General features: G+C 36.1%; 1 protein-coding gene across 1 annotated transcript in view; it reads right to left on the bottom strand.

Annotated features, from left to right (window-relative positions):
* Positions 1–23,952, bottom strand: part of LOC126754062 (homeotic protein ocelliless) — a 98,757-nt gene that overhangs the window by 41,986 nt on the left and 32,819 nt on the right. The window contains 2 exon segments of the mRNA XM_050465939.1: positions 7,106–7,207; positions 7,346–7,437. Of these exon segments, the coding sequence (XP_050321896.1) occupies positions 7,106–7,207; positions 7,346–7,437 (194 nt within the window).

Below are 23,952 nucleotides of genomic sequence, written 5' to 3' on the forward strand. Positions count from 1 at the left end.
AGCGATTATATGTATATGTAATGTAGATATAAAGGTGTATGTACACAAACTGAAATATTGCCTGCTCGCATATTAGCGTCTACCTACGTTCATAACTAGATATGCAAATTAGTAGTTGAACCGCACATATGTATGTATGTATATACCTACATACATATATACATCCATTAATGGACTCCAATGGTAGGTGTAAAATATAATTTCATATAATTATGAACGGATGACGCAAATGCAGAGTTATTAATACTTGAAATTACAATTACAAAGCGCTAAAAACCCTACCTGCCGCCATAAATTCTTCTTCTTCTTTACTGGCATAGACACCGCTTACGCGGTTAAAGCCGAGTTTACATCAGCGCTCCCGTCGTTTTTTCTTTTCGCTGGCTATTTGGTGCCAGTTCGAGATACCGAGTGTAGCCAGGTCCTTCTGCACCTGATATTTTCAAGGGAAAGGAGGTGTATCTCTTCCTCTACTTCCACCGACGGGTACTGAATCGAAAACCTTCAAAGCTGGAGTGTTCTCATGCATAAGAACAACATGGCCTAGCCAGCGCAGCCGCTGTCTCTTGATTTGCTGAACTATGTCAATGTCGCCGTATATCTCGTACAGGTCATCGTTCCATCGAATGCGATATTCGCCGTTGCCAATGCGCAAAGTATAATAAGTCTTCCGAAAGACCTTTCTATCGAACACTGCTATGGCCGACTCATTAGATGATATCATTGTCCATGACGAAAAGGTGTTGTGTGAGGATCTTACTCACACGGGTCTTTTCCAAGACTTGGCGCATGGTCGAAACTGGTCGATAGTTGATTTTCCAGGTCTAAAGCCAGACTGATAAGGTCCAATCAATTTGTTGACGGTGGGTTTCAGTCCTTCACACACTACGTTCGATAGGGCCTTATATGCGATATTAAAAACAATGCACCGTGTCACAAGTCAGTGAAAACGATTTGAAAAATCTATGACACGGCACGTCAAAAATTATCTTATGAGGGTGACATCATACCCTTCAAAGTCATATTTGGCTTTTCACTAATTATTTTACTAACATGAACACTGTCATTAACTTCTCATCTGGCTGCAGATTGATAACATATCCGTATCACCATGAAGATAGGGACGGGCTGCATCTAAGAGGTAACTAGCTAAGGTCTGAATTCTTACCGCATGGACTATGGTTGGTGGTACAGTAAGGGCTGGATCAAGGTGTGCTCAGAGATACGTGCCGATGAATAACCTCGCTGGGAGCCCTCAAATAGTCCAGGCTCGAACGGAAGACACGGATATTTGGTGTTCCTTGTAATACGATAGCTTTACTTGCGTAGCGGAGCCTTAGCGCAAACGGACATACATTCCTCTACACTCATGGGTCCAATATATGAACCAGATCAACAACAACATCAAAAAAGTATTAAAGGAGTCCGGAAATCCTGTAAAAAAGCCGGAAGGAACAAGTTGTTCCGAGAAAAGGGCAGCGTTTTAAACGGGCTCAAAAATAGTCAGCACAACGATAGGACCGAAGTTTAGTCTAGATACAAGGGCTGGCGCTAGCAGAGAAGCTGAACCTAAGGCTAGCTCTAAGAAGGCAACAACACTAACGGCAGCTGGAACCAAGCTCAGTAGCCAAAGTATGGGTAGTAAAATACATTGATAAATGACGTCAATACCATAAGAAGGGAGAGACAATTATTATCCACGTTTGCACACTTTGCTTCATTATGACGTAGTCTGCCGCAATTTTGTAATCTATCCTCGGTTATTAGCCAATAGTCCGCAATTTTATATTGTGACCGTGAATTATCTGATTTTTATTGGTAATCATGTAAATAGATTGTGTAATTTGAGTTTACCACAAGAGAACCTACTTCAATAAATGTTTTTAAAAAAAGAGGTCATTCTAAGATCTGCCATAATGTGACTGTATTCTTGTCAATGAATTTAAATAATACACTGTCGAAGGCAAAAGTAATAATGTACCCTGCGAAATCGACTAAAACACTGTAAAAAATTGTATATTGTCTACGGAATATAACAGCATTTTTATAAGTTATGCCAAAAATGGATTTAAAGCCTAGCAGAAAATACTATATAGGAGTCCTTAAACGGACATACCATACACAAAATGTATCGGATAACAAAATGCTGCAGTAAACACAACGGAAAGCCGAAAAAAACACAAAATTGCATTACGGTTCGTTATTTTATATCAAAAAATCATTTTTCGTTATTCATTAAGTAATTGTGGTTCGCAATACGGTACATTTTTTGTATTTTTGGCATTTAAATCCTGTAACAGCGCGCATTTACAACCATTTATCCCGACACAGTTCAGCCTTGGCCCTCGTCTGCCGCTCAGTGTGGAGCTCACCCTCATCAAAATCCAACAACCACTCAAAATTCACTTTGGCACTTATTCATTCCATTATCGAAATCCCAACAAAGCTTCATTGTGCGAGTGAGTGAGTAGTAAGCGAAAAAAAATTAATAACTGTATAACTGTTTGGCGGTTTCACAGCGAGTGGCTGACATTTGTCATTTCTACTTCATTTTTTCTTACTTTTGAGGATATTTTATTTATTTATTAAGACATTTGCAGTTGTAAAGTCGCCGCTCAAGTACAAATGTCAAGCACAACACCAACCACTGTGGCTATAAGTTTTATTAAAACTTGTGGTCGCCAGCTATAAGACAGTCCCCAGCTGGGGAATGTGAATAACTTGGTGCAAAATATAAGAAAATAATTCGAAATATTACAAAATAATTGTCAAAAACGGAGAAAATGACAAAATAAAAGACGCCGTTACACCCGAAGATGAGATGATGGTGTGAGGTGAATGGAAGTGTGATGTGGGTTGGCGAACCCTGAATTTACGGTTGTTTCTTTCGCATCTTACACATGCCGGCATAGCCCAACCGAAAATACACACCAACACATTTTCCTTGCTCGCCTCTCCACCATGGTTTCGTGTAATTCAGTTAGTTTGACAGGCACACGTGTACGACAAGTGGAAAATTGACGTGCGATTATGTTTTTGTGAAAATTAAATTCAAAGTATCAAGTGTCAAAATTATTGCTCAACAATTACGTTAAAGTTTCCTTTGACTGGTGCGGCTTTAAGTACATACACACACAAATGCACATGTTTGGATGTGTGTTTATATGTGCTCGGGATAAAAATATATTTTCTTATACACTTATGCTGTGGGAAATACTTCGACTCTTTGGGGCGTGGAGTGGTTGAAGAATTACTAGTGCGCATGTCCTGCAAGGAGGTATCCCGTATGAGGAAGCTACCCGAAAATACACACTTATATGTAAGTATGCGAATATGAAAATTGCTCATAATTCGTATGAATATCGAAAGAAAATAATATTCGGGACTATTGAATTAGAAATAAGGACAATATAAACCAGAACATTTCATCTGATTTCAAAATGAGGTTCCCAAAAATTGTTGAAATTAGTAATACTTATTACCGGAAACATTTAAAGGAGTTCCAATTCAACTATACTCAGAAAACAATTAGTTATTTGTTATTTTGAAGGTTACCTCAATAACCGCTGGGGCTTGGTAAGCCAGAACTTCCATAAAGATTCTAAAATATATGACCCGATCTCATGGATTGTGACGTCGATCGGCAATTGAACCAAAAACAACACCGACTCCTTATTTTAAACGAACATATTAATCAGACGATGCAGATTCCTTGCTCAAAAACGCATCCGTCGAACGAAATTAAGCCCATACGTTCAAGTATTTTAATCGAAAAAATTATATTATTTAAAGATAAATTTGAAACGGCCTCACGCTCAGTATCATCATAGAAAAGGAATTTCAAGTATATACACATATATCGGTAAACCTTGTTTTTCTAATCGAAAAAGGTATACTGTTGCTTTAATAATTTCATTTCAAACAATTTTCCTCGAGCAAAGAATTATCAATTCATATCACCGACTTTATGGGAACTCTAAAGATGAGGTATGTACGGCTGATCCAAACAGAGATACTTTTTCGAATAACGTTTTTTGAACAGAACACGCGGAGACCGTGGTGAGTCGATTTGGCGCCGTTCGCAGCAACTCGGACTGACTATGGAACGACTTGGCGCATTTTACGTCGAGATCTTAAATTGAAAGCGTGCAAAATACAGCTTGTGCAAAAACTGAAGCCACTCGACGTTCCCAAGCGACATTGCTTAAGGGCTCTTCAAAAGATCCAAGAAGAACGACGTTTTCGAACCAAATTTTGTTCTGCGATGAGACGCATTTTTGGCTCAATGGATCTGTAAACAAGCAAAATTGGCGCATTTGGGACAAAAACCAATCTGAAGAGATTCAAGAGCTGGCATTTCATCCAGAAAAACAACGGTTTGTTGTGATTTGTGGGCCGCTGGACTCATCGGTCCATATTTCTTCAAAAACGATGACGGTGAGAATGTAACCGTTAATGGCTAACGTTATTGCGCCATGATAACCGATTATTTGTTGTCTGAAATTGAACCTCATGATCTCGGGGACATTTGAATTCAACAAGACGGCACCACTTCCCACACATCGCATCAATCAATGGATTTATTGAGGAGACACTTCGGTTAGCAGATAATTTCACATTTTGGGTTGGTCGATTGGCTACCAAGATCGTGTGATATCACACCATTAGACTTTTTACTATGGGAATATGTAAAGTCTAAAATCTATTGGGACAATCCCGCTTCGACTCATGCTTTGTAGCAAAACATCACGCGTGTCATTCACCAGTTACCAGTCGAATTGCTCGAACGAGTCATCGAAAGTTGGATTTAACGGATGGACCATCAGAGACACGGCCAACATGTGCAAGAGGTAATATTCAAAAAATAAATGGCAAATAATGTTCATTCGAAGGATAATGAACATTCCCCATTAAATTTGAAGTTTCTTTGTTTTTTCGTTAAAAAAAAGTAAGGAAGCTCGAAATGGACCACCATTTAAAATAAATGATCAGCGTAAAGAGCCGAGTCCGTCTGTCTGTCTGTAGAAACGTGAACTAGTCTCTCAACTTAAATTAACATTTTTTCTGGTTCTTCATCAACCATAACCTAAAAGCACCTTCACAATAAAAATATCAAAATCTTTATAACTAATCCATCACAAATTCAGATTTTACTTATGCGTCCCCTACTCCATTGACAGTGACGGCTGACCTTTTCATATTCGAAATTATATTCGAATTTCTAGATTAAATTCACTGAATTTGAGATCATAAAAAATGCATGTAAAAAAGGTGAAATTGTCGTCCATTTCACAGGGCAAAACAAAACAAAAATATAAAAGAAAAAGTCTTTATATTTTCATCTTTATCGTCTTTATTGTGCTTTTGTATGAGCTTTGTGTTCTCGTTGATGTAAAATACAATTCAGTGAAATTAATCCTTTTTTCTGCAGAATAACAAATAGTAAGGACAAAACCTATTTTAATTCATTTTTCACGTGAATATTCAATTATCAAAACAAGACAAAAAATGCAAACATTTTAAGGGATTTCTTTGGGAGAAATCTTCAATTTGAGTCATAATTTTTTTATGAGTGAAATGATACACTGCAAGAAATATGTTATGGTACTGTAAAAATTAAATAAAATTATTATTTGTCGAGAAAAATATTTAGTGTGAATATGCGACGGGAGCACTCTTACTTCTACTCTTTTGAGTACGAGGAAAAGAAAACATTTTGAAATTCAAGGAAACTTCTAATTTAAGAGTTTTGGTCTTCTTGGGTAAAATCGCTACAATAAAGGTACCAAAGTTTATGAGAAATATCCGTTCCCACAAGAGTCGGAACAGACCCGGATTTTTATCCGGCCGAGGACTGTCAACTCGGCGGAATTCTGCCGCTACAACAACAACAACAATAACAACATTGATTGCGAAGTTTTGTGGAACGGACTCAAGAGCTAGTTAGCTAAGACTGCAAATTTCGATAGAGAGATTTTTAGAAACACAACTGAGGTTATTGAATTTCGTCCCGCGACGCATAAAATGTATCAACGAGGTTTATTTATGCAAAGCATTACAAGCTTCGAGCTCTATGATGATTTCTCTGACACTTCCACGCTGTCAGCTTGAAAATAGTTGTCGAAAAAAAACCTCTCCCAGCCTGTTCGACTGAGTCTTTAACTATAAGCAATTGCGCGATCGAGTTTCGACCAAGTCCACACTTTCCTTCCCTTAAAGATCTTCATAAGAAATACATAAGCCCAAAAATATGATTCTGGTGAAAATTTGTAAAAACTGAGAGTACTTAATTTTGGAAGACTTGATTCAGAAAGTGATTTTGAAGTGAATGTTAAATTGTTTAAGGATAGATTAGGCATTTTAAAGTTAAAAAAAAACAGTTTTGGAAAACCATTTTTCTAAAATTTAATTTTTTTAGTTTAAGAAAATAATTTCCTAACAAATTTTTTACGTGTAATTTTTTAGGATTATTACTTAAATTTTGAAACTGTAAAAAAATAATTATTTTTTACATACGCACATGCATTAATAATGAACTACAGGCAGTGGCTAAGTTGCTACATACAAATTGATAGACCGAAGCAAAAACGTAGTGTAAAAGCAATAGGAGGGATCAATGTGGATAAAAAATCTAAAAATCTAAGGCACATACACGCCCTTTGATCACAAGGCGTAACTGAGAAGGCGAACAGCTAAAAAGGCAATAAATGCGCAAACGGAGGGGGGAACGCAGTCATAACTGACTGCCTGAATGAGTGAGTGGCTGATTATGAATGGAATAACTGTTGGCAGGCGCCGTCAGCTAAAGCGCCGTAGCTGCGTAGCACAACTGGTTGAGTAAGTGAAATTTGATACGATTTATGAATCTATTTTCTTTCTGATGCGAATACATGCAAACACTTAGCACAAAAAAAAATTCACTTTTCATTTTATGACCTTTTCGGCTGCCTGCAAATTCATAACCCATCTTGATTTCATTTAAATATTTTGTTGCAAACTTGAAGTAGACACGTCCATTACAATTTACCCAAACAAAAGAGGGGATAATTTTATTTGTACACATGCTAACTGAGCTAGAGTACGTCAAACATTAAGTTTTTCTCACCTGAACGCGCGCTTCCGTCAGATTTATTTTCATCGCCAGGTCCTCACGTGTGAACACATCCGGATAGTGGGTCTGCGCAAAGGCAGTTTCCAACTCTTCCAACTGCCAAGCAAAGAAAATTCGTGAAATTAATAATGAGAAATTGCGAAATAGATAAATAAGCAAAAATTCTCGTAAACTAACTAAAATTGCTAAAAGTGAAATAATCCGCTCTTAAACTCTACGTGGTGGCTTGCTTACCTGTTGCAATGTGAATGTGGTGCGATTACGTCGTTGCTTACGTCGCACGAATGTCTCATCATGTATGGAAGGATGATACGAGTAACTTGCATCTGTAGTTGTGTAGTTTAGACCGCAGAAGTGTTAAATATGAAAAGAGAGAAAAGTATAAAAATTTAGACGAATATATAAGAAAGTGGTCAAAATGCATTAAATAAAATAATACATATACATAAGTATGTACATGTTAGTGAGAGGATATACGCTACTTATTCCACCTGTGGCATTCTTAAGCTGTTATAAGCTCACAAGTATTGTATAGTGAGGGGGAATTATAATTACATAACTTAGTAAAGAGGCTATTTTTGAGTAGAAAATCTAATTTAAAATTTGAAGGGAGTTCCAAAAATATACTTAACTTGCTTTCGTGTAATAAAAAACTATTAAAAATATATATAATTTGAAGACCCTACGACATTTTGAAGTGCCCAGATGCCCAGTGCCAAATCTAGAAGCTTCGTAAAATACTTAAATTTCCGACTTATGTTGTTGAAATTAGAGTTTCTATGTGTTTCAATAATAACAAAAATCATTTTTTCAATTTTGTCATAGCCCATAATTTTCCAAAAATTAATTTAATGAAGGAAATTAAGCCGAGAGTATTTTCGAAAGCATTCGCTGAAGAATCTGAGTCATCTAATCAAACTCTCAAAGTCTTCTAATCTTCCTACAATATCTGTAAACATGTAAAAGGCACTGAAACGATCGTAAAAAACTCGGAAATCGAATCTTCAGCTGTAATAGCAGCAATATTTAATAAAATAAATACTGCACAAGCTCACAAATTTCCAGCCTTACTATTTCAGCTCCCCAAATGCTGTTTTCAAAATTCGCTCTTTAATATTTTTTAATAATCTACAATTATATAAGTCTAGCAGAGAACGCAAATTCTTTAGAAAATCCAACCCTCTACAGCCCCAACGCTTGCATTGTAAATATTTAGTGAGCAAAGTAAACTTACAAATTCCTTTATTCAACAAATTAAATATTAATTAGCATGTAAATGATATAGTATACTTTTTGGCGCCGGCGAGCAGCGCTGATTTTCATAAACTAGAGAGAGGGAAAGAGATATATAAACCGTGGAAGCCCCAACCACGCCAGCATAGACAGCAGCCAGCAGACAAACTTACATAATTATATGTGCACACACATACATACTCATTCACAAATATAATTATTTAACCTTTTCTGCAGTAAGCGCGCGGAAGCTAAGGGAAAAGAGTAAAATGGCTGCCAAGATGGACAAAGTGGTATGAGCATAAACAGCTGTTGGCACTAAATAACATTACTACGCATTACACAGTTCCCCCGAGACTTAACTCGGCAAATGTTAAACGACTCACAAATAAATCTCGCTTATATATATATATGTATATATACAAATATATTTGCAAAGATAGTATATATATATACATATGTATGTACATATATATGAGTACTTGCATAGATAAATAAGGAAGCGTAAGCACGAACAAACACAGGTTAGTAGCCTAGTTGTGCGGAGCCAAAGAAAGGTGATGAAGCCGGAGCACTGGGAGAGCACAGCATGGCGGTATGGTGGCCTCGCAAATGTTTTCCGGCGCAATATTCTTAATCCGATTATCGTTCGTTGAAAATTAGTAATGGCGCCGACAACAACAACCACAACAGCAACAGCTTAGTGAAAAAGTGAACAAACCCGCCGCCAACAACCTTCAACTCGCAACGGACTGTTTGCCAACCTTTTCACTTGGCTTGCTTGGCATTTCACTTGGTGCGTTCTTATTTGAATGTGGCACATTCAGAAATTAAATTTTACAATTTGCTACCTAATTATTTATTTAAAACAAATTGAAAATTAATTTCGTCGAGTCGAGCGGCGACGGCACACAAAAAGTTCAAACAACACGAAAGCGTAGAAATTGCGGCCGGAAGCGTACTGGCAAAGGAAACGTCTCCACGACTTCAGCAGGCGACTCCACGCATTTTGTGTAGCTACAAATAACCTGTACTGCTCGGCTGACTGTAATTCCTAAGTGCCTTAAGGGTCAAGTGTGCGGTTTATTTTGACTGCGTGTTGCGTTACTTCGAAAAGGTTTGTCAGCTTTTCACTTTATGTTAATGCCAACAAAATACAAGTAAAGCAAATGATATTCTGTATGACTGCCACTCATTCTGCTTTCAAGTCGATGCCCACAAAATGGCGTCGAAAAGAAAATTAAATTAGAAAATAATTTTGCCAACTTTTGCTACGGCCAATTCAGGAGTTATGCGGCTTTCGTTGTTGTTGTTTTATTCATGCCACACTCTTTACTTGTGTGGAACTGCTTTAAAATTCAATTTGTTGATGATGTTGAAGTTAGCTTTTGGCACCATTTTCTTGGTAAGGTAAAAATATGTTCTTCGTATTGTGTATACAAGTTTTTATTAAGTGAAAACAGGGGTGTGTGATGCCATCATTTCATGACAATATAATATATTGAATAAATTCAAAAACAGTCGCCTAAGCAAGTTTGAGAATATGAGGGATTTTCTTGGTGAATAACCGCGACTCACAAATAGGAGGTTTATAAGCATAACAACGACTTCGTTCATAAGCATCCTAAAATATTCCATAAGGATACCAGATGTTTAAAAGCTCATTTACTAACCCTAACTAGATCCACTTATTTTCTTATAATATAATAAAAATACTAATATTTATCCCAACATTCTTTAAATTTCAAACGTTCTTTAAGGTTCAAAATAATAATACACACCGAAAACTCACCTACGCGTTAATTATCAGGTTGTTAAAAACACACATATGTATGTATGTATGTATATATCGTTTTATTTTAACACAAACAATCAATTGAAAACGAATAATATTTCACTCGCGATATAAATTTTACTTCACTCGCGCACGAATTTGGTCTAAGCAATTAAATAACATTTGTTTCCACCAAATGCTAATTGTTTTTGCTAAGGAAAAACACCGATTACAAAAGATGCTCACGCGACCCGAACACGAACCGACACACAAATGCTTTTAATATAATATAACATATCCACTTACATATATTTCCATGTATATATTTGCAATAAATTACACTAAAAATTATTATATATTTGATTAAAAACTGCTTTTCATCAATTTAATTTGATTTCATGCCGCTTATAAGCAACAATAACAAAATGCAGTCTGCAATGTGCATGTGCGAACACGATAACGAACCAAACCACGCGGCGCCGTTGGAACAACACAATTTGCTTTTATGCACATTCTTATTATTGCAAATCAATAATTTGCATTGTATACATTGCACATTTCTTTATATTGATTGAATTATTTGAATATTGTTATATTTACTATGTAAACTTTCACCAGAAACACTTTTTCACAGTTTTTCACAACTTTTTGGCACTAAATTCTAATTTTATACTTTCGTGTTAACGAATTCATTGACTTCGGCGACTGCACATATTGTTTACAATGTCAACTTTACACTCACCTAAAGTAACATTTTCTCTGCTTATAACAGCACAGCGGAGATGTTACTCTACTGCAGTGGCAATTAACAGCAATAAATTCATGTAAAAGTTTTAGTGCTTAACATATTGCCTGTTAGTTTGGGCAGTTGATGGATAACATTACATAGTCATGTGTATTGTGTTTTATTTGCTATTAGAGAGAATGTACTTTATTACTCAATGTAATAACAAGTCCGTTCTTTTCGAATGTAACTTTATTAATTAACACCGAGTGTCAATCCTTACATATGTTAGCATATACATATGTATGTATATAGGAGCTTAAAACTAATGAGTGTAAATTCTTATTGTTGTTGTTATTATTATTTAAGAAAGAAATATTATTAAGGATAGATTGAAAGTTCAACTACCAAGTATGGAAATTATGAAATGAGAAAAAGAGATATGAGAGGATAAGTAAGACAGGTAAAGAAAAAATGAATAGAGAAGTGTATGTTGTTGGTAGTGGGAGTACTTGTATATGACTTGTATATCTTTGTAAATAAAGAAACAGGTGTTTTTTTGGATTTTTTAGTGCAAATTAAACAAATTTCTGATGAATAAAATCTAACTGAAAAGAAACTGATAAAAGTTGGCTTAAATAGAAAAATGTAAAATCATTTCTATTTCACATTTTTAGTGAAAAAAACAGATACATACTTTGTGGAGGAACAACAAAGTAAAGCAATTACCATTCCCCATTAATATTTGAACATTTCTTGTTGGCCTTGAATGTCAATATTCTCAAAAAATAAGGAAGAAGAGTAAGTTTTCATAAACTACAAAATGTTATCCGTAAATTTTAAATATAAATATGTAAATAATATTTTTTATGCATTGTCTTTTGATATGCAAATTTCTTGCACTAAATTGATTCACTTATAATCAATGCACAGCCCTGAGATGCAAGATATTCACATATGTATGTATGTATATTGAAATATTACATATACATATATTTGAATTAACTTGATAACCAAACAACGCAACAACCAACACAAGCCAGGCCGCCATATTAATCAGGTAAAATGCAAATAAGTGCAGCAATTGAGACACACCCTTATTACATTGCTATTTACATATCTACTTACATATAAATGTATGTATGTACAACTGCCTAAAAGCAAAAAGCTCACTTGTTGTTGTTGTATATTTAACCTGCAGCACGAAGCGGCAATTAGCACAAATTAAGTTTTGAGTGCAAATCCCACAACGACTGTGTCAAATGCGTCGAAATAACAACAAAAAAAGTAAAGACAAAAACAAAGGCAGAAGTAGCAAGAAAATCAATGGCAAAGCAAATGCAAAAGTAAATTAAGTACAAGAGTATGTATGCAAGTATGTATATTGATTACTTGGTGAATATTGACTCTAACATATATGTAAATCTTGCTATATGTACGTACGTACTTATGTGTATACATAACAGCATATCCTGTAAAATTCGCCCGAAATACCAAAGCACTCAGCACTAATCCACAACGCAAGCAGAGCCGTTGAAGGCAATCAAAGACAGGGTGGCACAGGTTGCTACACACAATGGTATGTAACACATCTATCCATGTATGTATGTATATTTAACGCCATGTAAAACCAATGAACCAACAACCATTGACACCCCCGACGCTATTCCTGTAAATCAAACAGCAAATTTTCGAATTCTAGCATGCCGACAAGCGCCCTACCAGCTCTACGCCTTCGCGCTACAAAAACAACACTCATTCCACCGCTTTGACGGTAAACTAACCGCACTTGTCAAGAGACAGGATTAACAAATCCTTATTGCAAATTGATTCAAATGTGTGCGCTACGATTTACGGCAGAAACAAACACGCACACACATGCACAAACGTGCAGAGAGTGTGTTGGAGAGCGCATATAAACGCTCTCATACACAAGCATAGTGTTCCTAATAGTAAAAGCGCTGGCATTTACCCCTCACAGAAATTTGCTAACGAATTTTCCTGCCAACTTTCCGTTTGCGCTTGTGATTTTCTAGCGTCATACATACATATGTTTATATAGATATTTTTCTACATCTTTGTTTTCTTTATTTTGCTTGCTCATTGCCCACTCATCTGCGTGTTTAATTCAGACTCTAGCATAGTCATCAGTTGTGACTTCATCATCATCAACAACAATTTACTCATATTAAGCTGTTAAGGGGGTACGCGTTGACAGCCACGTAATCTCCCAAGAGCGCTGGGGAGTTATGGGCGGTGAGACCGAGAGCAAAGGCGAATTTTTTTCGTTCTATCGACAGCAATATCGAATATTATCAAGAAGCGACGGCAAGAGCCACCAGTCAGCAGTCAGCAGAGCAATTTTACCATAACCAGAAGTGACAGTAGTTGCAACAACAACGACAACATATTGAATGTATATAAACCCTCTCTAAACCTGACCCTGACTGCAGCAGCCTGTATGGATATGTGTGTGTTCCTTCGTTGTCTGTCTTCTCGTGGCATTCACATCGTTTGCTCGTTAGTTGCACATAATGGAGATAATTCAATTTTCAGACAGTTGGTATAACGGCAAAAACCATCATTAAAGGATTTACTCCTCCTGGCACTGCAGCAGCATCAGCAACACCAGCAACAAACAACCTACAACAGCAACAACAACAACTGCTTTCTTGGTGGCAAGCACACTCTTCGGTGGCCTAATCAAGAGCAGCTTTGGCCCAGCGCTACAGCATCAAGACACCCTTGTGCGCAACACTTCGATCCAGCCAATATCTGTGGTGCTTGCAGTCGCACATTCACGCGAACACAGTCGTGGCACGGTGTCACCCCAGTTTGTTCGAATTTGATTTACCCTAGCTTATGGGGGACAACAGACTTTGCTTGTCGTTTATTTTGATCTTACCTTTTTTGCGCTCATATTGACTTTTAAAGGGGAGAGTATGAGCATTTTGTGTGGCTTATACGAGTGCGTATGAGTGCTTTGCTGGATATGCGCACATTTAACCGTGATGCTTGCAATACTATACGCTTAAGGTTTCTAAGTGTTTCACATGTTCAGTAAAATTGATTTTATGGCATGGAGAGCATTGATATGTTGGCATAAAGCTGTTGAGAATTCAATTTAGTAAGCATGAAAATGAACTTTTATTGGAAAATAATTCGAAAATAGCTGATAATTTTTCGAAATTTTGCATAAAAGTTGAAAATACCAGATATACGTTGTAATTTTGAAATTTTTTTTGGATTAATTGTTGTAATATACATCTTAGAATTACAATAACAAGAACTTTGTGAGCATAAGCCCAAGTATAGACTGCAATTTATTGTCATAATCCATGAATAAAAATTTGTGGCCTACAATTAGGCGGATTTTAAAATTTTAGTTTTAAAAATATTAATATTAGTAAACCTGTATAAGAATTCATTCCAGTATTAGTTGTGATATTTTTTATAAGACTCTATAGAGACTCCATTTCTACTTTCGATACAATATCTGGCATCTACAGCACCAAATTTATTGACTAAAGGGACCTAATAAAGTCTTGGTAGCATTTGAGAATCTCCTGTCTAAAAAATGTCAAGAAAATTCTTAAGCTGTTCGAAACTGGAAGTAAGTAGGCCGTGTATAATATAGAGAAAAGTTACGGCTGATCATTTTCCATAGAAGTTGGAAAACTGGTAAGCATAAGGACGACAGTACTAGATATTCAGAGCTTATAAGAAAAATTGTCTGCTGGCAGTCCTTTTAACGCATTTTGGAATTCATGTGTATTCAAATAAGGATAGTCAACTTCGAAGATATCAGAATCGGGCTATACTGCGTCAACTTTTCAAAGATAAAGTTATGGAATGTTATCGTATAATGATTCTTTTATATCTTCACACTTCTTTAGAAATAACGACTGGATATAATGCCCAAGGTCCAGCCGGTTCACACGACATTCAGGTTAACGTAACCAGATTTTTTATCCGGTCAAGGACTGTCAACTTGGCATAATTCTGCAACTACAGCAACAACAACAACCAAGGTTCAATAAGAATGTTTCGTAGTTTCCCGGTTTTGAATCCGAGATATGGTCGAAAAAAGTGTTACAATCACTATGCATTTTTAGAAAAAGTTATGTTTCAAAATCTCTAGGAACTCGATATATATATTTCAATAAAAAATATATGAAGCCAAACTCAATTACAAATTAGCTATGACACTGGAACAGCAACATCGCTAATAAACATATATATACTTTCTCTACAACAACAAAACCCAACAACTTGTCAGCCACCCAGTGTCACATACCATCTACCGTTATCCCCAAAAGCATGCCATATCATTCACCATCACCACTTCTTGTCCTGCGCTGACGTGGCAACACACGGCCGTTGTTATTGCTGTTGTAATTGTCACTGGCGTTAAGGCCTTTGGGGAATATCAATGAGTCTGATATTATTTGATTTTTTCGTTTTTCATTTTAAACAAAATTTGCCTTATGCGCTGAATTTTAAGTGTGAAAAATGTGCAGAGTGTAGAGATATGCATCTAAATACATGTATGTATATATGTATATGTATGTATGTATATATGTATGTATGTATGTATGCGGCTTTGTATGCTCGACAAAATGGCATTTGGTTAACTTGAAAAGCTCACAGATTTGCACGAGGAGTTTTTCGAAAATTGAACTCAATTGAATTAGGCATGCAAATTGATACTTTTCCTTATAAAGTGGATTTTCAATGATTTCAACTTGATTTGTGATTTTATTTGTCCTTTTTTTGATTTTTCGTGTGGATTGTCGCACTGAGTGAGTGTGTTTGTATATGTGTTGGGTAATGCTGATCTTAATTCTAAGTGTGACGGAATGTCAACGCATTGCCGCTTGTTGGTTGTAATTGACACGTTTGTTTGAGTGTTTGTCTTGAAGAGAGTAGTCTTCTAGAAAATCAGTTAACTGATTGTGATGACAGAGATTGACGATATTGATTGCAGAAAATCTGAATATTTGGAAGTGATTCAAAATAAAAAATAATATGGTTCAGACGTTATACTACAAAAGAGGGGACAAAATAAATCTTAACCTCAAAAAAAGTAAGCACTAATATTATTAATAAATTTGGGTTTATAGGCTGACTAATGCTATACTCAACTCTAGAGATTTATATATTAGACTTGAGGGTATGAAACCTGCTAATGAAATCACCCTACTGTAGATCCAGTAAACATGACATCGTCTCGAATCGTTCCCCAAATTTGAGGTTTCTTACCTTTTAAGATACTCTCTTTATAGAAACAACACTATTCTCTCAAAATATCTGTTGTAGACCCCAACAAGTGGAATTGGACATTGGAAAAAATTTTCTACCCAAAATTAGTGTTAACTTAATATACAAACATGAGATAATATTTGATAACTAATTCTCTATTGCACAAGATTACAGTATTTCTATAAAATGTAGAAATTTAGAACAACTTCGACAGACACTTTTGAATTATGGAATTAATGAAACCGGGCTCACTTTTCATAATTGAGTACTTTGCAAACTTAAGATACTATACATCGTAAATAATACGATTTTTCCCGACGACAATCGTTTGCTGACTGCCGTATCTGAAGTAAGCACTCCCACAAAGCTATTTAGGGAGGGATCGTTAGTGGAGGGGTTAACTGTCAGGAGCTCTCTATCAACTCCAGCTTCAGACTTCCTGACTATTTCAGTGTCTTCCAGGCCGAGGTTGCAGCCATTAAGATAGCATAGTAGATTTACTGATTCAAAGTGCAGCCTCCTTCAGAGAGAGACTATCCACTCGGATAGCAGAGCGACGATACTAGCCTTGAACTCAATAACAGTGCGTTCAGAGTTGGTCAAAGAGTGCATAACCTCGCTATCAATAGCATCAAGTGTCTTTGTGATAAGACTGGTATGGGTGCCAGACCACAGCGAAATCGCAGGAAATTGTAAAGCTGATGAGGTAGCAAGAAAAGGCACCCTAGAAACGCTATCGGTAGGATGGGAGCGGATCGGTGATCCCGTATCATGTTAAGTTCTACTATAGCTGAGCTTCGCGGAGGCTTGGCCAGCGCGGGGCCACCATCGGAATATGCGTTGAAAACGCCTTTTGGATCAAGATCGCTCGCATTAGAGCTAGTAATATCTTTGCCCTCAGTACGGGCCATTGCCCTATTGTAGTAAGACTGGGAATCCTATCAGAAGCCATCCGCAGCAGCTGTAGGGAAGAAGATGAGGTGGAAACAACACTTGGGAGCGCATACCCTCAGACATCCCACCAAGCTGGCGGGAATGGAAATTCAGCGCCTGTGAAAACTTGTATTGGCTACTAAGCGTTTTGCTAGTTTGTAGTTCGAACATAGGAGTTCTTCTGTTTTTATGGCCTCACAAAGGACTACCTATACTAGTCCACGTGCGATCTTTGATCAGCCATCTAACCTAACCTAAGATATTTATGGTGAAAAACTCTTACAAAGATGAAAAATTTGGCTTCCGCTTGTTGCATTGGCGAGAAAAATCGTAAATTTTCACGTGGAGGATAAGCAATTTTGTATAAGATTTACAGATTATAATAGGTTATGTCTTTTCAACGTCCTAAAAAGCGTCATAACCAAAGTAATTTTTATATTGTCTAAGCTCTGCATATACATAGGTGAATAAGCTATGGTTTCTCAACTTCGCTGTGACTCGAAATCATGGGTAGTTAAGACCGCTCCTTAAGGCAATCCTGTGCTACTGCAAGATCCTTTTGAAGTAGAGCAGAATGCAGTAGATCTTCTGAACTACTTGCCCTTAGAAAAATTCATCTAAGTAAGTATCAATAGGAAAGGGCTTTCTGGACATTTTCCAATAGCCAACTCATGCGGTAAAGCTACAACTCTTGACGGACGTAAAGAGTCAAAGTTATATGTAAGAGGGTGAGGTGAAAACTTACATGCACTTTCTGTTACGTTGTCCAGCCTTTGCAACGCTGAGTGCAGTCTTACCTTCGCGAAGCCATGATACATAGCCGAAATTGATATTGGTCTTTTTAAAAAATTTGTAATAGAATCTTAGCGTTTTCTCGATTTGTATGGCTTGATGATCTATTAAAAAGGAGTTTTACGTAACACAATGGACCGACGTTCTAAGCTGTCCAAGTGAGATCTCTGTTAGAATCAACCTCTTAACCTAACCTAACCTTTTACAGAGTAAATGCTTGACTTTTGAACGCGATGGCAAGGACTAGCCGACAAAAAAAGCTTCGCGAACCACATAATGTCTTCGCTAAGGTTCGCACATAAAGGTTTTCTGTGGTAAAGGTATGATATAAGTTGTACTACATAAATCTCAGTCATCTCCTAAAGATATGCTTTTGAACTCAAAGTAAGAAAATTTGGTACTGAAACAGTTTTCGGCGATAAGCTTTAAATTTTCTTAGAAAAAAACGACCTTTTCTGGATTTAAGTATGTTAATATTTGGATGTTATAAAAGTCAGCAATGGAAACAGAAATTTTCCGCTCACAAATCATCGGAATCGGTTGATTATAGTGGCCAAGGACTCGTAGATATATTATTACTACTGAGTAACCTTGTAATATCTCAAGTGATTGGCAATTGAACTTGTCTAGTTTTTGTTGTTAACACACAATATGGTCTTCATATTCGCTAGCGCACTAAAACCATAGCTTGCATGTATGTGTAAGTGTGCATGTGTGAGCATTTTGCTTAGCTATTTAGATACTTAAGCGATAATAAGATTATTTGACGACTTACGAGCACATTACAGCGAAGATTTTAACAACTTGCCAGACAACATCCAAGCGCCGTGCCATACAATTACACTCATATACACATACATAAACATACAGGTGTATATGTGTGAGTAAGTAAGTGCGTCTGCATTACACTTATTTGCAGTTAATGCTGCTCGAAGGCAAAGGAAGCACGTAAAGGTAATTTAATATACATACCGCTCAGTAATTGCTCGCAAATATGCTTACATCCATGTGTCGGTGTGTGTATGCACATGCCATTACAACTACTTATGCAGTTATAAGCATGCTTACTTAAGTGCTAATATGCTGTACGCGCATCTAAACAGCATCGATATTTGATAGCGCTGGGTTATTAGGACTCAATATGAGCGTGAACAAATATACAGCTGTTGACAGCTAATTAGAAACGCTACATAGTTTGAAGTAAATGATGTTATTTTCCAATAAATCACTTATTTTTATTGTTTTTTCACTCATTTTATTGAAACTTACGCTAAACATAAACTCTAATTGTCAAAATTTTAATTAAAAATCTTCTTTTTTTTTTAATTTTCCAAAAATGTGTAGATTTGAGTTCGACAGCTAATTAGAAACGAAAAAAATTTATCAGCAAAGGTACTGTTATTAAAAAGAAATTGCTTACTTTCAGTTAGTATTTTGTTACTTAACCCTTTCACTTTAATACTGCTTCACATCGATTGCGAATTGACGTTACAAGACTCTGACAGCGCACCACTAGTGTTGCTTGCCATGGCCTCGTAGTTTCATCAAAAAGGACATGCATATTTGTGATATTTTTGGTACCTATAGCTTTTATGACATCAACCCAGATGTGTTCTCTTCAGGTCACTCCAAAACATTCATGGAATTTTCAACAAAAAACTTTTGTGTCAGCTTTCCCATATGCTTTAGATTGTTATTTTGTTAGAATTTCCATATAACAGGCAAATTTCTCCTTAGTCCATGGCAGAATGACATTTTTTAGAATTGTCGACGTATTTCTCCTTTTTTAAGATTACATCAATCGTATGGAGCGGATCTACACCATTCCAGGAAAAGCATTCCCACACCATGACTGATCTTTCACCATGCTTCACTACGCGTAAAACAATGCGAGGATCAAATTCTTGATAGATAGGTCGGCGAACTTACCTTCGACCAATAGGATCTATGCGATTACTTTTGGTTACGTCGTTCCAAACAACATACTGCCATTGATTTGTTGTCCAAGATCAATAAGAGTTGGAAAAGTCTACGCGTTATTTACTTTGCATTTTAGTCAGAAGTGGTTTTCTGCGTGCTGCACGTGCTACCGTGAAGTCCAAATTCGACCAAATGCAGGGAAATTGTTTTCTTGGATATTTGGACATTATATTCGTCTTCAGTTTTATGTAGAATGTCAACATTATTTTAATTCTTTAAACAGCTGTTTCTAATTAGCTGTCGCACTTAATTCACCCTCTATATCGTAACGCATTTACTATTTGGGAAAAAATTAACGGAACTTCAACTGTGCAACTACAAAACTGAGCGTATTTAGTAGTACATAGAATAACACAAGCAATGCTTGGCTTTTAGGAATATAAATTATGGCATAACAAAAAAAGGGAGCGTTTCTAATTAGCTGCCAACAGCTGTACGTATGTATGTATTAGGGTGGGTCAAATTTTTTTCTTAGATGAAATCAATTTTAAATGACGAATGTGAGCTCTTAATATTGAAAATTAAATATAAAAAAATTTCGCCCCACCCTAATAGACATACATATAATATATAAAAATATATAACATCTATATATAAATAGTTACATATATCTAAACATAGTCATACCAATAGCCACACACACATATGTATGTATATGTATTAGGGTGGTTCAAAAAAAATTTAATTTTTTTCTTAGATGAAAAGAAATTATTATCCAAAATGACGAAAAAACCTTTCAAAGTGTGAGCTCTTAATGTTGATAATTAAATAATAAAAAAGTGAAAAAAATGTCGGCCCACCCTAACATACATATATATAAAATCTACACAAATAGATATGTACTTATATCCAAGCATAGTTTTGCCATCAGTCACACACACACATATGTATGTATGAATATATGTATTTATTTTTGTGTTTAGGTATGTATTGACTTCCACCATATTTGCGCTTGCATCTCTTGCTCCAGGGCAAGCAACTATCTATTTACTCCAGCAAATATATGTACTTGTATGTGTGTGTGTGTGTTTGGCGCTTCCCTTTACTTAAGTAAATATTCACTTCGCTCGAAGGTGTGCTAATGTGATTTCGTATTCCAAGCAGGTCTGGTGGATTAAATTGCAAGCAGGTGTCTGCTTGTCACGTTAACTGTGTATTTCATGGTGAAGTTGTCAAGGAGCTCTAGCGTATGGCTAAATAATTAAGTTAACTAAAAGCTAAGTAATAAGTGTCAAAATAAATATAACATTTAGTAATGGCTATCAACTTTTATGCCCAAAAATGCATATGTGTTTGAGGTGTGATTGATTTTGAATTCGTAATAAATATTTCACTTTGAAGTTTCTCAGATATTTTAACATTCATCGACTTTCAGGGTTGCTATTGAAATAAATTACCACTTGCCACTTATAATGGATTTCTCAAGTCATTTACCGTTATTATATATAAAATTCCTTTCATCATAAGCAATTCTACCAATTTTAGATTCAATTACATCAAAATAGCGTAAAATCGTCGAATTTTGAGGTGACTCAGCAAGAAAACAGACAAATTTGAGTTCTCTGTGGTTCTTAATTTTAAGGTTCTTAGGGCTTTTTATTGGTACTGACCGAAATATCAATTCGAAATAGCTGAAAAATTCGATTGCTTCGCGTTATTCTGATAATTTCTTTAAAAGTGAAATATCATTAATTAAAACTAAAAATCGTGTGTACCAAATACCCATTCAATGACCAACAATTGAACTGTTATTTTTCGCACTTATTTCTCGACTCATAACTCAGCAGTGGATGTAGATAGTAATTCATGCATCAAAATTGTTGTTAACTTACTCTGATTCTTGGTTCAAGGATAAGCAGCAGTAAGCCGCTAATGATCTATGAGATCTGAGAAAAACTCAGCTACATACAATCTAATCAATTATGTCTTGGTCAGTTGGTTGAAAAAGGAAGCGTTTAAGAACCAGACGGAGAGATCCCCAGAATATATCGCGTAACATCCGGCTGAAGTCTGGGCATTCGCATAGATAATGTTCAAGCATCTCCTCATCCTCCGCGCTTACTCTGCATTTCGCCGAATCCATTTTTCTGAAATTGGGACCTTAACGGTAGGTGCTCTGTGCTGACCTCTACAATATTTGACTAGAAGTAGCAGCCTTCTGATCTGTCCACCATCAACACTGCCCCAAGGAAACTTTATGGTATGCGCTGTTTTGCTAGTGTTCCAGACCTCAGCTGTTCTTCTCGATATAAAATTCTATTTTATATGTTCTTTTTAAAGATATAATCTAACGAAATTTCACATATTGGTGGGTGTCCCTATTAATAAGTATCCAGAGAGCGCTACCAGATATTACTGTTATATGGGTTACAAGGGTTACATCGATTTTAATTTTCACCGAAATATTAATTTTTTTGTAAAAATGTCTGCCAAAAAATCGATTTTCAGTTTTTTATCCTTCGTCCAAGTTCTAAGTTAAGGTTTTAACTAAAACACGTGTTTTTCACTTTTAGATGATTCTGTAAGGAGTTATTCTGCCAACGCGGGCGCATCTATTTTCCGAGAGGTCTTCGGAAATAACGTCTCAATGGCCGAGTTTAATATATTTTTTTCCAAAAATTTCAGAATTTTCTTGTTAATAGTGTATGTTTGTAACAATAAAAATTTAATTTTTTTATAAGAGAAAAAAATGTTGAAAAAATTATGTTTTTTATCCGAGGAAACCCATGCAACCCCTTGTGGTCAGCTGTACAGTCACATGAAACGCGTTTTTCCCTAAACTATATTTTTTAAGTCGGTTACCAAGATTTCTCAAGAACTACTCAACCGACTTATATGAAATTTACACAGGTCTTCAGATATAATTTACAAAGTCTTTTGTCAATTACACCTACTAAAAAACCGATAAATTTTTACCGATGTCTAATCAAAACAAGTATTTTTTTCTTTTGACTACTGTAAGGAGTTCTGCTGTCAACGCGAAAGCAACTTTTCTCTGAGGTCTTTTCTCAGAAAATTTCACAAAATCTTTGTAAAATCATTTTACTCGAAACCCATAAAAGCTCTTAAAGCTTTTATGACTTTCTTAAGGGCGAATAAACAAAAGTAACGGAAACACTTATGTACATATATGTGATTGTTCATTGCTTCCTTATGCCTACTGGAGTTTCGGTAGTCCTGACTTGTGTTAAATGAAATGTTGCCTACATCTAGGCGCAGTCATACAAATAAAAGTTCAAAAACTGATAACTGTCTAAAACCCCAAAATATACGTATTTTATGTATAAAAACATTTTTTATTGATTATTATTAAAATTTTTTCACTTCAGTAAACAACTACTCTCATAGGAAGTAGTAGCCGTACTGGTACGAAACTAGTGCCATGTTAAATTTCAAACTAAAATAGCAAAGGAAGTACTTGTGTACCATACATACATATGTATGTATGTTCATACAACATGTGCATTAATATTTGAAGAGTCTATGTAAATTTTGATATCCACTTAACAACTAACAGATTTGTCTATTTATTTTATATCAGCATTGATATGCTTTTGACGGTGTCGGCTTTTATGAATATTTGCCGAAAATTACGAATTCACCAGCAATCACAGTCGCAACACCGCAATTTCCTGCGCAAATAGCAAAACTAACGGCGGCATGGCACACAAACGCACACATATGTACATATAAACATATGCAGAAATATATTTATGTATAGTTATGTACATATATGTACATGTATGTCGCACATATGTATTAAGTGCACTTTCATTTGGCGGCATCATTAGCGCCTCAAAATGGAATCAACACTCGCGCTATTTGCCAGCGTGTCGGCGGCGCCTTTTACGGTTATACGCGCATGAGAGTGCTGCGCGCCGAAATTCCGCAACCAATCGAAATGCACACACACGCACGCACACACACACTCGAATATGCAAATTTATCAATGCAAATTCAATAATCGCAGATGCAATAATCACGGTGCCGTTATGCGCGCCAAGCCAGCAATGCGGCAATTCGCTCGGCTTCAGCGCAGGAGCAACGCTGTATGGCGTACCGTTATGTGCTCAGGCTCAGGTGTTGTGCAGTGAATAATCGATGGCTTGGATTGTTTTCATTTTTCATGTGCTTCTTCTTCCG

The sequence above is a fragment of the Bactrocera neohumeralis genome, chromosome 3 (assembly GCF_024586455.1).
Source record: "Bactrocera neohumeralis isolate Rockhampton chromosome 3, APGP_CSIRO_Bneo_wtdbg2-racon-allhic-juicebox.fasta_v2, whole genome shotgun sequence".
Taxonomy (NCBI): domain Eukaryota; kingdom Metazoa; phylum Arthropoda; class Insecta; order Diptera; family Tephritidae; genus Bactrocera; species Bactrocera neohumeralis.